The sequence below is a fragment of the Grampus griseus genome, assembly GCF_964374135.1.
Source record: "Grampus griseus genome assembly, chromosome: 1".
Classification (NCBI taxonomy): Eukaryota; Metazoa; Chordata; class Mammalia; order Artiodactyla; family Delphinidae; genus Grampus; species Grampus griseus.
Window position 1 is genome coordinate 115,378,352 of NC_139017.1, and position 16,803 is coordinate 115,395,154.

At 40.9% G+C, this 16,803-nt stretch overlaps 1 protein-coding gene across 1 annotated transcript in view; it reads right to left on the bottom strand.

Moving 5' to 3' along the window:
• GIPC2 (GIPC PDZ domain containing family member 2) overlaps positions 1-16,803 on the bottom strand; it is a gene marked incomplete at its 5' end in the record, with an annotated part of 87,393 nt that overhangs the window by 37,188 nt on the left and 33,402 nt on the right. The window contains one exon of the mRNA XM_082652806.1: positions 10,861-11,041. Within this exon, the coding sequence (XP_082508932.1) occupies positions 10,861-11,041 (181 nt within the window). The remainder of the gene's footprint in view (positions 1-10,860; positions 11,042-16,803) is intronic.

Here is a 16,803-nt window from a genome sequence, read left to right on the forward strand (position 1 = left end):
AGACTAGGAATGCTAGACTTTTTTTAAAATAATTGTTTTCTGGTTATAAAAGTTAATATTTTGTATTTAAAACGTGAGAAACACAAGAAACCTAAAGAAACAAGTCATTCATAAACACACCACCAGAGATAACTGTTAACATTTCAATATACATATACAGCAAGTCACTTCTACATGTAAAGATAGTTTTTTACAAAAAACGGGATATTACTGTACATTGTTTTGTAATCTGTCTTTTCACTTAATATATCAAGCATTTTCCCATACACAAAGGGAACTGTTTATCTGCTTACATTTTTCTGAAGGCATACTCTGACAGTTTTGAGTATAATTTGTCAGATCCATTGTCTTACAATTACATGACACTTCCCATTATACAATGGGAAGAATGTGTATTATTAGAAATGTGTATTATTAGAAAAAGAGCAATTAGACCAATAAGTTATATTATCTTCACACTGTTCTACCATATTAAGGAAGCCACTTCCATGTTAGCATCAGTTTTGACCCCTTCATCCTATGTGGCTATTTTAATGATCAAGCTTACAGACAGCTGAGAACTATTATCTACCTTCCACTCATGGTTGTTATTAATTCCAAAGGCTCCTTAAACATTGTAGTTCTAAGAGAAATCAATCACTGTTTAGGGTAAGTGACATGGGAAATACAGATTACAGAGCTTTCAGTATTATAGATTATAATAATTTTACCTTTCTTAGATTAAAAACATGAGCATTTAATAAGTTTTCCCTTAGAGAGAGTTTATAGCTAGAGTAGAAAAGAGTGAATATTTAGCCTAGGTCTTTATCCAACTGAGTCTTTACACTGAAAACACATTTATCGGTTACACCCAGCATTCATCTAACACATTGCCACACCCCACAAAAGAGAACTTGGCTCTTCATTTATCTTCTTCCATAGTATTTTTGTGGTAAATGCCAAACCAATGTCTAGCTAGATATAAGAAAGGCAGAACAAACTCTATGACATGAAAAGATGATTAAGTGGCATGTTCTAGCCCCCAAATTTGTCACTGTGAGTGCTTTAAACCTTTGCCAAAACATACATGAGAGTGCCACTGTCACATAAAATGCAATACATCTAAAATTAAACTTCTCTCCCTTTCTCCCAAACCATTACTACATCCAATGGCCCCATTTCCAACGATCACTTTTATCACAGGCTCCAACGATAGAAACCTGGGGTTACATCTGCTTCTTCCAAACCTTCTCTCTCCCTCTTTTAGCTAAAGTGCATCAACCCATCTCTAACCTCTAGTTGTGCCTCTGCAGTATTACTCAGGCTTTCTTCTTTCATGCAAATTCCCACTGCTGCCTCCAATCCCAGCCCTTATTATTTCCTCCTGGACTACTGCAGCAGCTTCTGACGTGGTTTCTCCTCCAATCAAATACAGCCAACATTCCTCCTCCGGGCTTAACTCCCCAGAGTCTATTTCATCATTTCATTCTTCAGTTCTAATATCTCCATGATTCCCTATTATCCTCTCCGACAAGCTCAGGTTCCCCCCCTAGTTTTCAGAGGTCTTCTTAACATGGCCTGGAGCTGTTTTTGCAGCCTGATTTGCTGCAGTCCCTCCAAGACTCTTTTCCACAGGAAATCCTCCTTCCTTGTCTGTACTTCCCCTGCCATCCTGCAAGGCCAAGTTCAAGTGCAATCTTCTTCAGGAATCCTTCTCACCTACTCATATCTTTCCCCATTTAAACACCCACTTAAATGTCTGTAGTGGATTTAAATTTTTGCTCCACAGTTCTGGAGAAAAGAAATGTCAGGTTGAATCTGACTGGGAGCCCCTCACTCCACAGGTTTGGTGAGAAACTGAGTCTTGGTTTTTGCTTTGGGAGTCTCCCCTTCTCGGGATCCAGAGGGCTGATATGGTGCTCAGTCCAACATAGATCCTACTCTGAAGCTTGACCTCCAAGTCAGTGTGTCCAAGCCCAGGGCACAGGAGCTCTTTCACCTCAGATGGCAAGGTCACAGCTCTCACAGCCCTGATATCCCTTTGCAACTCTATCAGGAGTCCTATCACTTCTCATGGGGAGTTACATGGGAATGGGACACTGGTCCTTGATACTGGTGGGACATGCTATATAAGCCATCTGTCCCATGGCTTATCACTTTGGGAAAATTCCTTCGCAATCTTACCACTGCTCCCAGCCTCCCTCCCTCTCAGCTTCAGGACCCTTCTCCGTCATGGACAAATCAGCTCTCAGCTGAACTGCCCTTCGTTTAAATCTACATTACAGCACATATCATATGGTTTGCATTATAGTCTAAGAGGCAGTAACACATACTGTTAAGCGCAGAAGCCTCAGGAGCAAACAGGAATGGAGTACTATGACCTCAGGGAGGTATTCAACTGCCCAAAGCCTCAGTTTACTTATCTAGAAAACCTTCATAGGAATGACACAAGGATTGAATCAGGCCAGAATAGAAGTCCTAGTAGCAATGACTTACATTTATGCAGCACTGTGTGCCAAGCACTATTCTAAGTGCTTTACCTATATTAACACATTCAATCCCCACAACACTTTATGGATAAGTAAACAGGCACAGAAGGGAGTAAGTAAGCAGTCCAAGATCACATAGGAAGTAAGCAGCAGAGGTAGGAATTCAACCCAAGCAGTGTGGCTCAGAATCTATGCCTTTAACCATTATACCATATTGCTTCTAATAAGCAATTGCTTCAAATGGTAGCTATTACGGTTATTGGTAAACTACCTGATTCTTTTTTTTGGGGGGTGGGGTGGGTTCACGGGCCTCTCACTGTTGTGGCCTCTCCCGTTGCGGAGCACAGGCTTCGGACGCACAGGCTCAGCGGCTAGGCCATGGGATCTTCCCGGACCGGGGCACGAACCCGTGTCCCCTGCATCGGCAGGCGAACTCTCAACCACTACGCCACCAGGGAAGCCCAAACTACCTGATTCTTAATATATCTGCCTCCTTATGTAAACTGCAAGCTCCTTGAGGACAGTAAACATGCTGACTCATCCATTACAGCTGTTAGGGGCTGGCTCTGGAGGCTCACTGCAGGGGTTAGAAGCCTACCTCCCGCGTTCACTAGCTAACTCTAAAATCTTGGACAGATTGATTAACTTTTTAGAATGGCTGTAAGGATTAAATTATTTCCGACTTAGAAAGTACTTAGAAAAGTGAACGGCAGCTATGACAATGACATACTGATATAGTTCATTATTTGATATGAGATGTGATTTACCATCTGTCTTTCCACGATCCGGAAGAGTGCCAGAGTTCTCAACAAATATTTGCTAATCACCAACTCACCCACATTGTTTGTCTTGCTTCATGTGGGGTTCATCCTGTTTCTAAAATTACTCCTTAAAGAAAGGGCTACACCTTCAAGATAGTATCAGTAGTAATAATAGCAGCTAACTTCCACCAAAGACTTATATGCACCAGGGACTGTTCTGATTGTTTTTGTGTTTAATCATTTAATCCTCACAATGGCCCAATGTGGTCGATATTATTATCTTTACTTTTTGTGTGAGGAAACCAAAGCACAGAAAGGTTAATTTACCCAATGTCACATTAACACACAGCCCATATGTGGCAGAGTCTACGTACTTAACTACTTACACTTTGTTGTCCCTTTTGTAACTTTTTTCATATTCCACAGGATATTTAGTAGAATTCAGTATATATAAAAGTACCGGACTTCCCTGGTGGCACAGTGGTTAAGAATCCACCTGCCAATGCAGGGGACATGGGTTCGAACCCTGGTCCGTGAAGATCCCACATGCCACGGAGCAACTAAGCCCGTGCGCCACAGCTACTGAGCCTGTGCTCTAGAGCCCGTGTGCCACAACTACTGAAGCCCAAGAGCCTAGAGCCCATGCTCCACAACAAGAGAAGCCACCGCAATGAGAAGCCCGCGCACCGCAACAAAGAGTAGCCCCAGCTCGCCGCAACTAGAGAAAGCCCAGGCGCAGTAATGAAGACCCAACGCAGCCAAAAATAATTAAGAAAGAAAAAAAAAGTACCAAAAGCACTGTTGCTTGAAAAGTGTTCACTCAAAATAGCATGAATAGTAGAGAGTATTTTTTTAATGTTTGAAGTGTCTATCTAAGAAGTCATAATACTTAAAAGCCAAAGTTTCTCTTAATAGCAAATAGACTTAGTCTTTGAAAATGAGCACATTAGTTAAGCTGAATCACGAAGATGAGGTACAAGTTTTCCAGCTGTGAATGACTCAAGGGAATCGGACGTACTTCACATACTGAACATCCTATTCTGATGGGCACATAGCACAGAAATGAGGTCTCTAAAAGAAGACATAGCCCAGAGATCTGTAACAAAATCTAACCCCAAAACAACGACTATCGATGCTTTAGGAGGCCAACATTCTTTCAACTCCCTTTGTTTTCAAAACACTTTACTGATACATTTCATACCTCCTTCCACAAACCTCTTTCCATAAAGTGGAACAATTACAAATTAAAGAAATTCTCCAGGATAAGTTAAGTGGAGACTCATCTAAATAAAATCAAGGCCTCATAACATTTAATAATTAAAAGGCCTCGTAAGAAAACAAACCAGTTGAACTAGTCTGATCCTTCAGCCAGTTAAATGGAAGAATGAATTTTCACAGCCCTGGGAAAATCTAGGTTTACAGGGCAAACTCTGAAGGGTTGAGCTCATTGTGGAGACATGTTCCTTTTCACTGGCTAAAGAGAAAAGGAAGTGAGCCATGCCCTAAAAAAATTACCACTAGAGACATTCCAGCCGATACTTGATAAGAACTGGGAAGGCTGCCATCAACTCATGGCTAGAAGATGGAAAATTTGGATTGGAATGCAGCTGACCAGGAGAAACCATGTTAGGTATGAATAAGATTTCCCATTAAATTACAAGTTTTCAACAAGGGGGTCATTTAAACCAGTCGTTTTCAAATGTTTTTGTTTTTTGTTTTCTGTGGTTTTTTTGCTGTGACACAGTGACAAATATATATAATACATTATATCATGACATATATTACATATCTGAGACACCCATATGCATACACAGAAACATTGAAACTGAAACAATGCTTACCCTTACTAGGCACAAAGCACTGTGAAATTTTCAGTTCTATTCTACTTTGTGCTCCGAACACACTAGTTGAGACCTACTGGCTGAAAAACAGCTATTTAAACCAGCAGAGGAGATTCTGAGGGTATGTTTTATAATAGTGTTTATTCCTCCCTCAGAGTCCCATAGCCAACTTAAGAAAGCTGCGATGGCGCGTCTGCTCTTGGGACAAGTGACTTGTTCCTTGAGTGCTTGGGTAAAGGCCACCCAGAAGCTGGCTCTTCCAAGTCCAGCCATTCCTCACTGTGCTGACTCCTTCTCTTTCTATCCCTTGAATGTTGGGGTTCCCCCAGGGCTCTGTTTTTGGCCTTTTTCTCTTATTACTCTGAGTAACTGGATCTACTTCCATGGCTTCAAGTTACTCAGAAATCCCATTCCCTAGGCCCCAATTCTAAATGCCCATCTACGTCTAACGCATTTCCAACTGAACTGTCCCACAGATTTCAAACTTGTAAGGCCAAAATGGTACTGTAAGTACAATCTCTCTTCCCTGTCTCCTCGCCCAAATCTTTCTTTTCCAGTTTTCCTCCTCTCAAGGAAGAGCACCACACACAATCCACAGATCTGTGGATGATCATTTGCAACTTCTTTTCCTATACCTCAACATCCAATGCGTTACCAATTTTACCTTCTTAATATTCAGTGGTATGCAGGTAAATGTTTAACAGTCACCTTTCCAGGTTAAAAAAAAAAAAAAAAAAAAAAGCCCTGCCTTGCAGCACTTCTCTATTTCTGTGACGCAAATACCACACCAGAGCCAATTTCAAGCAACCGACTTGATGCCACTGAACATGGAATTGAAAAGAGACGGGCACTAATGGCTCCAGCGCACCACCATCTAATCCTCAGAACCATTTCTTATCTCCATGCCTACTGGCACTGTCTCCGGATTTCATCTTGCTTCTCCTCAACACAATAGAGTTTTTATTGACTTCCTGACCTTTTACTCATACCCTACCTCTGTGACATAGTCTCCAAAATACCTCTCTAAAATCCAGGTCTCATTATGCTTCTCCCCTGCCTAAACCCCTTCAGTGGTTCTCCACTGTCCACTCTTTATCTATATACATAAGGCCCTTGATAATTTGGTGCCCACTGACTCTCGGGCTTTGTCTCTTGCCACACCACAACCTATAACCTCTATTCCAATCACACCCACATACATCGTATTCTAAGGTATATCATACTGCTTCATGCTTCTGCACCTTTGTTTGTTCTATTCCTACTCCCTAGGACAACCTTCCCTGATTCGTTCCTTGAGTAAGCCTCTTAGGATTCAGCTCAAACTCCTTCTCCAGGAAGCTTTTCCTAAACTCCTTGGTTGGTTTGATGTATCCCACTTTTAGACCTCCAGTACATTCTATCACCTCTAACACCCTTTATTGAAATTTTTTCATATCCATCTCTTCTCACTAGACATGAGTTGTTTTTCTTTTCTTTTCTTCTTTTTTTTTTTTTTTTTTTTTGGCTGTGTTGGGTCTTTGCTGCTGCACTGGCTTTCTCTAGTTGCAGCGAGCGGGGGCTACTCTTCGTTGCAGTGTGCAGGCTTCTCATTGTGGTGGCTTCTCTTGTTGCAGAGCACGGGCCTCAGTAGTTGTGGCACACAGGCTTCAGTAGTTGTGGCTTGCAGGCTCTAGAGGGCAAGCTCAGTAGTTGTGGCACACAGGCTTAGTTGCTCCGCAGCATGTGGGATCTTCCCGGACCAGGGATTGAACCCGTGTCCCCTGCACTGGCAGGTGGACTCTTAACCACTGCGCCACCAGGGAAGTCCCTAGACATGCATTTCTTGAAGGCAAGAACTGGATCTTATTTATGGAATACCAAGTATGTAGTATGGTGATGGAACACAGTTGTTTCTCGATGAACAGTGACTCTTATCCCAGCAACTAACACCCTAAGACCAGTATATACTAATTACTCAAATATTCATTGAATGAAAACATATTGGTAAGTTCTTGCCATCTGCCCAAGGCCAAAGGACTGCTAAGACACCCAACCTATACCTTCTATATTGTCACGAAGTCCAAGATCTACTGCCATAGTCAAAGAACTTGCACTATATTTTCTTTTTTTGCTTCTTGGCCTCTGTATTAGTTTCCTGGGGCTGCCATAACAAAGGACCACATGGCTTCAACAACAAAAACTTATTTTCCTACAGTTATGGGGGCTAGACGTCTGTTACCAGGGTTACTTTCTTCTGAGGCCTCTCTCCTTGGCTTGCAGTTCACGTTCACAAGGCATTCGCCTCCTACATGTCTCCATGTCCAATTTTTCTCTTCTTGTAAATACACCAGTCATATTGGACCAGGGGGCCACCCTAATGACGTCATTTTAACTTAGTTACCTCTTTGAAGATCCTATCTCCAAATATTGTCACATTCTGAGGTACTGGAGATTAGGACTTCAACATACAAATTTTAGGGGGACACAATTCAGTCCATAACAGCTTCCTGCTAGACTGTGAGCTTCTCAAGAGGCAGGAGCTATAACTTAGTCTTTTTTTCTTAGTATCTGCTAGGCATAGCAGAGTACCTGGAACACAGCAGATTCTCAAATTATTTGTGGGATACATAAATGAAGGACCTTCAAGGAGTGTAGTCCAAATCTACGGAGTGAGGTCCCTTCCAAATGTGGTGGCCAGCACCAAGAAGAATATGGCTTTAGCCTTTCCCTGAAAGAAAGTTAGATACTGTCATGGTCTCCAGATAGCCCACTGCCAAACAGCCATCTATATAGCACCCAAAACTTAGTAGAATAATAAAATCCTTAAGACTAGACACCCAAAGCCAGTTGACAATACCCTCCTCCCTCCAGACTCATTCTGATACACCAGACTAACAGCATCATGCATGGATAGAGTCAGATTCAAAGTCAAGAGAAAACAAACACTTCTCTACCTAAAGAACAAGACGTAAAAGCTTAGAGAAATGGTTAAATGGACATCTGCCTTTTCCTACCCAAAAGGAAACTTCCTCCCCTTCACTGTTCTGTGTGATTTTGGTGGGCCTGTCAATTATGTAGTCTGCCTTCCCCACTATCAAGACAGACACATGACCTAATAAGTACCCCCCTCCCAGGAATTTGAATCCTAAGTGGGGTAACATGAAGACAGGAAATAACTGGAGGAAGTCAATTAAGCCAGTACCATGAAGGGCTCCTTGTTCACACATCCCTGAAACAGCCTCAGTTCCTACCTTTCCAAGACTTGATTGAACTTTCTTTGTTTCTGAGACCTACTTGATAGTCTTTCCCAAAAATGTCTTTTCCTTAAATTAGATAGTGCTTATTCCGTAGCTCTCAAAGAATCTTGACACATATAGTGGCCCCTAGAAGTGGAGTGTGGATAGTGGTGGGTGTAAAATATGGAAATAAAACAGGCAGTACGGATTCCCTCATCAGCGGTTAAGAAGTTGTGTTCATCATACCTGCTATGCCAGCACAAAGCAGCCAACTACATTATTCCCTCCTATATTTTGGGACACAGTCCACATGCCTCCCCAGGCTAAATCTTTGGGAAGCTGATAGGAAAATCTCAAGATACTGGATTGTGTGGCTATTTCTGACAGCTTTTGGTTAAGTCCAAGAAATGACTTAGGCCATCTTGGCTGAAGCTATCTGAATGCAAAGAAGAGAATTCTGCCTCATGTAGACTGGCCCTTTCTCCTGGTAGGAATCCATGATGACAGAGTCAGATCATGAAGGACTTTAAATTTGAATCAATGAATCAATGAAAATGCTAGAAAAACACAGGAAGGAAGGAAACATAGCAAAAGATAAGATGGGGATGGAGAGAATGGGGCCAAGACTGGTCCCCCAAGTACCTCCTGATGTATATTCCCTCCCTGGCAAAGAGCTAAGTGCTGGAATAAGGCCACAGGGTAAGGAACAAGCTAGCATTGCCTTTATCCTAGAGTCAAAAAGACAGGCACCAAAATTAAGGGCTGAAGGGTGGAAAGAGAAGCAAGGCCTACTTCTAAGAGAAATCCCCGGGCTAGGGCCCAGAGGCAAACCTTGATCTACAGAGTGAAAAATGCATATACACCAGCAGGTGTTACATTGAGTTAAGCTGCCATTGAAACCATGGAAAATAAAAACTTGTCACTGCCCCAAAATCAATCTCCAGGTATCCTAACTCATACCACCAGAATGTGAGCTGCCTGAAATAATATACCCCCATTAGGAAACTCCTTTTCAAATTTGTCCATGGAATTCATATGAAGCAAAAGAGCAGGTTCAGCCAATGCAGACACATAAGGCAGTGAAGTACACCAACCGTCCGTACATGTATCTCAAATACTGAAGGAAAAAAATCTAATCATGGAGCAATAATACCCAAATACAATGACCTCTGTAACATCCAAGACTATTACCAACCTAACATCCAAGTTAAGGTGTACCAGCAACTTTCTACAAAAGAACACAGGGACCACACAATTTATATGCAGACAAGGAAAAACAGGAAGAGATCGACTCTGGAAAACAGATTCTATGGTAGAAATAAATGTAGAAAGAAATTATATTTCTTGAGCTGTACTAAGAGAATAATTTTGATTTACAAAGAGTCTAAATCAGATACTGTTTATCTCAAACTGCCTACATCCTATCAGTTTATATGCTGTGATACCTGGGAAGTTGGTTACCAAATAAAGCCATTTCAAAAGGGGCTGCTGGATAGAACTCTGCGTGATGGCCCACCTTCCTCTGTGGGAAGTGAGCTCAGATGCTGTGATGTACCATGCAGAACCACGGTATCTGCAGCAGTGGTTCCTAGAATGGTCCCTCCAGGAGCACTACTGGCATAAGGCATCCTTTTCTTACATCTTCTTGGAACTCTGTCACCCACAAGCAATACCACCTACACTGCATTTCTATTAAATGGCACAGAATTGCTTGGAAGCAGAGAAAGTGTTTCAATTTCGTATGGCTAGGATCTGCCCCTTACTTGCTTAGGGTGGGGAAATATAATTGCCCAGACCCACTGCATTCACTCATCATTGTCATTAACTGCCCTGAGAAAAGCCATTAGAGACAAACTATAAGGAATATTTATGCTTTGTGAGCAAAGGAAAGAACATAAGGTGGGTGGAGTCACAGATGAGCAAGGGCAGGCTGAGAATGATTCTGCTGAAGATATTTTAACACTGATGAACACTAGGCCATCATTTGGCTTATTAAAATAGTTCTGGGTAGTGAGAGAGAAGCTGGCACATTTTCCTGTAGATGAGATAGCCCTAGGGGTTTGAACAGCAGTTGGAACACAGCTGCCATGGCTAAAACCAAGCAAGTACAGATGTCACACCAAAGTAGAAGCAATTTCATACCATTCCACACTGCCAAGTTTAAAATGCCAATGGAGGAAGAGTATTGAAGGAAGTCTTTAAAATAGACCAAATAACTACTTTAAATACCAATTCTGTGTGTAACTAAAATTTTTGCTATTGAGGTCCATGAGTGACAGATACCACTGTTCAGAGAGCTCAGTCAAAAATCTCCCTGCTCGGCAAGATGAACGCAATACAAGGTGCTGTTCTTCAAGCTTGGAGCAAATTGAGTCACTATACATGACACTTTATAACTCCAAAATGTCTTTTTAAGAAAATGTCCTTCTAGGTAATCTTTTTCTCCTTCAATGGTTGTTTTCCTTATAAGTAGAGCTTATCTATCACTTCCTATGTTCTTAACTGATATACAAAAGCACATGGTACCATATCACAGTACTCATTTCCCTGAGAAAGATAAACCAAACCGACTTACCAAAGGCCTTCTTAGGTTCTATTAACTTCAAGGTAAAGAGTTCCTCTTTTTTTAATTCCTTTAACTTCTTAGCAACATCAAAGTGACGCCACCCAAGGATAGTTTCTCCATTGATGGCTTCAATGTGATCCCCCACACAGATTGTTTTAACTGAGTCAATTATGCTGCCATCTTTAATTCTCTGAAAGAAAATGAAGGGTAATACTTAATATAAAATAGCACTGTGTAACATTACTTATCGTGCTCTTGAGACATTACATACAATATACTGACACATCAACAAGGCAGTTTAATGTTCAGTTAAAGACAGAAGCCCAAACAACAAAGACAACCATCCTACTCCCAACCATTCTTTTTTTTTTTTTTTTTTTTTTTTTTTTGCGGTACGGGGGCCTCTCACTGTTGTGGCCTCTCCCATTGCGGAGCACAGGCTCCAGACGCACAGGCTCAGCGGCCATGGCTCGCGGGCCCAGCCGCTCCGGGGCATGTGGGATCCTCCCGGACCGGGGCACGAACCCGTGTCCCCTGCATCGGCAGGCGGACTCTCAACCGCTGCGCCACCAGGGAAGCCCCCCAACCATTCTTATTTATCATTCAGAATTCAGCTTCCATCACAGTCACCACCTCCTCTGAGTAGCTTTTCCTGACACCTCCCAGCCCACTCCAAGACTAGGTAAGGTGCCACTCTCATGTAGTACTTTCTGCTACATAAGTTGAGCTCTAAGCTAGGTACTTTACATTCGCCATCTCAATTAATTTTAACAAACTTTATGAGAGTCTCATGTCTCGATCAGAAGATCAAGGAATTTGCCAAGTTCAACAAACCATACTGCAATTGTTCATTTATCTCTCAGTCTCCACTACTGAACTGTAATATCCTTGGGGACAGAGATGGTCTTCTTCACCACTGCCCTTTGCCTAGCACAACATCTGCACAGAAAAGTCCCTCCGTAAATGATTGTTGAATCATTTCAACATGAGGCCCATTACATCAGAATAAAGCTTGAGCTTCTTCTACCAGCTACAGTTTTTTAAACCTTAGTTACAAATGCAAGACAAGAATTGGTAGTTAAGAATATTGATACTTGGGCTTCCCTGGTGGCGCAGTGGTTGAGAGTCCGCCTGCCGATACAGGGGACGCGGGTTCGTGCCCCGGTCCGGGAAGATCCCACATGCCACGGAGCGGCTGGGCCCATGAGCCATGGCCGCTGAGCCTGCGCGTCCGGAGCCTGTGCTCCGCAACGGGAGAGGCCACAACAGTGAGAGGCCCGCGTACTGCAAAAAAAAAAAAAAAAAAAAGAATATTGATACTTAAGAGACAGGTGTGGTTACCAGTTGTGGAGCCAATGAGAAGGATGTTATACCATCGCTTTTCATTCATATATCTTAGGTGAGGAGAACTTAGGACCCAAGGAGAAATATCAAATTGGTCTTTCCTAACTCTATCATAGGTATGTACAATATATCAGTAGCACAGAGTTTCAAGATGAGGTGTAAGACTCCCTAACATAATCCTAAGAATTTCTGAAAAGATTTTAGGGACGGAAGCTCCAGAAAGCTCTGCACAGGTAACAGCCGCACAGAGGATGTACAAATTCTTCAACAGTGGTGAGGAACACGGCAAAATGCAGGCCACAGTCTGCCTCGGGCATCACAAATCCTTTGTGAGAATGACAGGCTGGAAATATTAGGGGCTGCTGCTATTGTGTAACTGAAGTGTGTGTATTCCCCACTCTTGCCAGGTGGAGTAACAACATCTTCTGAGGCAGCAGGGGATTGATTACTGCGTCCACGAGTTGAGAGACAAACCGATCTCAAGTACCCCAACATCTCCATAATACTGTCATAAGAAAAAACAAGTTGTAGAAGACTAACCTAGAAAGGTTGGGCATTTTTAATTTTTAAATTGTATTACAATTTTAAATTATACCAAAACTTACAGTGGGTTTCTTTTTCACCCCCCCCCCAATTTTAAGAACACTGATATGTTCATTGTAATAACTGTTAACAGGCTTTATGCAAATGACACAATAATGCTTATTCACACGGAGATTATTGTCATTACAGGTAGTTAATTTTAAAGGAAAAAAACCAGAAATTTCATAATCTAAGTGACAATGTTTTTTTAGTAAGTCCATATTTGACACATAAACTAGAGAAACAAACAAGGGTAACAAACACTGTACTGAGTGGTAACAAACCACTCAGTACACCTGGAGTTTTCAAACTGTCATAGAAACATAAGTGAGATTAAACAAAAGATTAGAGTTTAAAGAAACAAAGCAAAAAAATGTAATATTCTGTCATCTAACCTTTCTTAAGTCACTAGAGAATATGAAAATCTATAACTCTGACTTTCTTCATTTTTATTCTAAGTTGTTTCTTGATACATTCTGAACCTATTTTTTCCTTTGATCAACTATACCATACAAATTTCAGTTCCACATATTTTTAGTTTAAGACTTACTGTTGTAATTTTATTAAAAATAAGCACTATATAAAACTAAATGAAAGACTTTAAAGACATGTATGAATCTTACCAGTAAATTAAATGGCAGAGTAACAGAAATCTAGGGTCACCAGGACCTATGAGTAGCCACAGGTCACAGGAAAGGTGCCCAGAGAGAGGGAGGAAGGGCAATTACCAGAAGTCAGCAGGTAGCAAGGTGAGAATCCAGGTGGGCAAGAGAAAAGTCAATGCATATGTAATCATCAGGGCCAGTGGATAAGAATCTGGGATGAAGAGAGAGGAAAATCGACATAAGAAACTTGGAGAAAGGCACCATAGGTGAACCAGATATAGAAGCAAAGTGGGAGACACTGATGATATATTTTGTGGGTGACCTGAGCCTTAGCTTCCTAAATAGATAGAATAAAGAATGAGGTAGCGGGCTTCCCTGGTGGCGCAGTGGTTGAGAGTCCGCCTGCCGATGCATGGGACACGGGTTCGTGCCCCGGTCCGGGAAGATCCCACATGCCGCGGAGCGGCTGGGCCTGTGAGCCGTGGCCGCTAAGCCTGCGCATCCGGAGCCTGTGCTCCGCAATGGGAGAGGCCGCAACAGTGAGAGGCCCGCATACCGCAAAAAAAAAAAAAAAAAAGAATGAGGTAGCAACTGAAACAAGTTTCTGCAATTTAATATACTTTAATAATCATACCATAACTTGATATAGATTAATAATATTGCTAAAAGTGCTACTCGGGCACAAAGGACCAGCAAGAAAAAAGAGGCATTAATTCTATATTTATATTTACTGAGTTACTTAATATCATTCTCTTAAACACTTAGAACTTTCTCTCATCTGGCTTTGGAGCTTGATGCTGCAAAATGTGAAGACAACATTAAATATTTTTTGGAAGGTAGGATTTACAATATTATTAAACTTAGAGGTTCCCAAACATTTCAGACCGTTATTATATTAACTTCTATTAACTCATCCCATATAGTTACAAAATTCTATCTTCTCATCACAAATCCGCAGAACTCTAGGGTGGCATCCCACCATCCTCAAAGTCTTAAGCATTGACTCGAGGTTGTTTGAGCCGACCCTGCCCACATGGTCAGCAACTCTGAGTCTCTGCTGCTGACCCTCCAAACACTGTCCTCAAACCTTGTTCATAATAATAAACATGCAGACAACAATTGTAAATAGCTATTTCATTTAGTCCTAACACACCTGGGAGGGGAAATATTTAATATTCCTTTAGTGAATGAAGAAATCAAAGCACAGTGATGACATGGCTTAACCAAAATAACACAGCTAATAAATAAGAAAACTGGTTTTCAAAGAGAGGTGGTATAATTATGAGACATCATGCTCTTTCCTCAAAACACTCCCAATCAAACAGATCTAACTAACCCAAATGTCTGGTTAAGAAAGAAAGAAAGTCACATGAATAATTCAAGATCTTCTGACTCAAGACCGGAGTTTGGGGTTGTAGTTATCCAAGATGATCTATCACCTTGATAATCATTTTACGATACTAAGTGTATCAAATCAATACATTGTACACCTTAAATTTACACCATGTTATATGTCAACTATACCTCAATAAAGCTGGAAAAAGGTGACCTATCACCTTTGAACTTTTTTTTTTTTTTTTACAAACTCCACCCTCCTACTTTACTTTTTCTTACCTCTACTAAAGCTGTTCTTCATCTATATCATGGCCTCCAGATCTCAAATATTACCTCTTTTCTCAGATCACCACTTCTATTCTTGCTTTACATGCCTCTTCTCAGAGATCCTAGCTTCCATCCCAGAACTGCCCCCGCCCCCGCCCCCCGAGTCCCTTAATCTTGTACAATTATTAGTTCTGGATAAATAATCAAAATATTAGAAATATATGAGTACCATATTTCTCAAAGGATCATGCTAAAATGTGATTTAGTTCTAGGAAAGTAAAAGTATCCCAAAGTATACAGATTTCTATAAGATATTCTGAAAATGACAGTTCTGTGGTTATTTATAAGTTACTTCAATTCTAAATCAACTTAGGTTTTCATTTCTTAATTGCATAGTATAAGCCCTTATTTTTATTTTGAATCTATAAGTATTCTCTTCTGTTAAACTAGGGAAAAGGAAACAAGAGTTCGGAGGTCAAATCTGGCCTACCACTTGTTTTTATACGACCCATGAGTTATGAATGGTTTTACCTTTTTTAATGGTTGGGAAAAAATAAAAGAATATCTGTGACATGTGAAAATTATACAAAATTCAGATTACAGTGTCCATAAAGAAGATTTTACTAAAAGACATCTATGCTCATAGTTTAAGTATTGTATATAACTTCTGTGCTACAACGTTGAGTTGAGTAGTTGCAACAAAGATTGTATGACCCTAAAATTTAATGAAGCCTAAAATATTCACTACCTGGCCCTTTATAGAAAATGTACGCCAACTCTGGTCTTGAACTATTTTAGGAATTTGTAGAGTTTGTTGTAAGTATACTCTGATTTTTCTGATTAAGTTATTTATATATATTTTCCTGGGAAATGTTAAGACTTGGGTACAAAAGTTATACATGTTTAAGTCTGCTGTCTTTCCACCTGAAGAGGCTTATCAGTGAGAACCATGTGGTACTAGTAAATACATTTCTCTGCCATCGATCTCATCTCCTAAGTATGTGATGATTTGTTGTTGTTGCTATTTATTAAGTTATTAGCTATCAATTATAAGTACTATCAAACATTTCAGAGGTGTCATCAGTTTATACCCAAATAATCCTATAAAGTAGGTGCTAATATTCCATTTGAGAGAAGGCACAGAAATGACTTTAATGACTTGTCCAAGGTCACACAGCAAGTAAATAAATGGTTGAAGCAAGACCAAAAGCAGGCCTGATTCTAAAGCCCGTGGTCCTATACACCACTGCACTGCCTTCCTAATCATGGACTCCTTCCTCCTCACCCTTGTCTGAATCCCCACAACACTGTTCTCTTACATCAACCTTCACTGATTTGCAGCCACTGCTAAAAGCATATCAAGTACTCATTTCAGCAGCACATACACTAAAATTGGAACCATACAGAGAAGATTAGCATAGTCCCCAAACAAGGATGACATGCGAACTCTTGGAACATTACATTTTTTCTGCTTATCTTGGCAAAAACACTGGAAGAGTGAGCCAGAAATTAACAAAATTGATTACTTTAAGGAGTGGGGAAAATGAGTAAATGGGGATCACAGAAGGAGCGACATCTCTGAATACATCTTTTATTATAGTTTTAACTTTTGAAACCATTTTACATACTCAGAAAATTAAATCAACATGAGAGGAAAAACTCAAACTCAATTTGAATAGAAGCAAATGGATTCAACAGTATTTCAAATGAATAAAATTCATGGGGTGGGTGGGGGAGGGTTCCCTGGTGGCACAGTCGTTGAGAGTCCGCCTGCCGATGCAGGGGACACGGGTTCGTGCCCCGGTCCGGGAGGATCCCA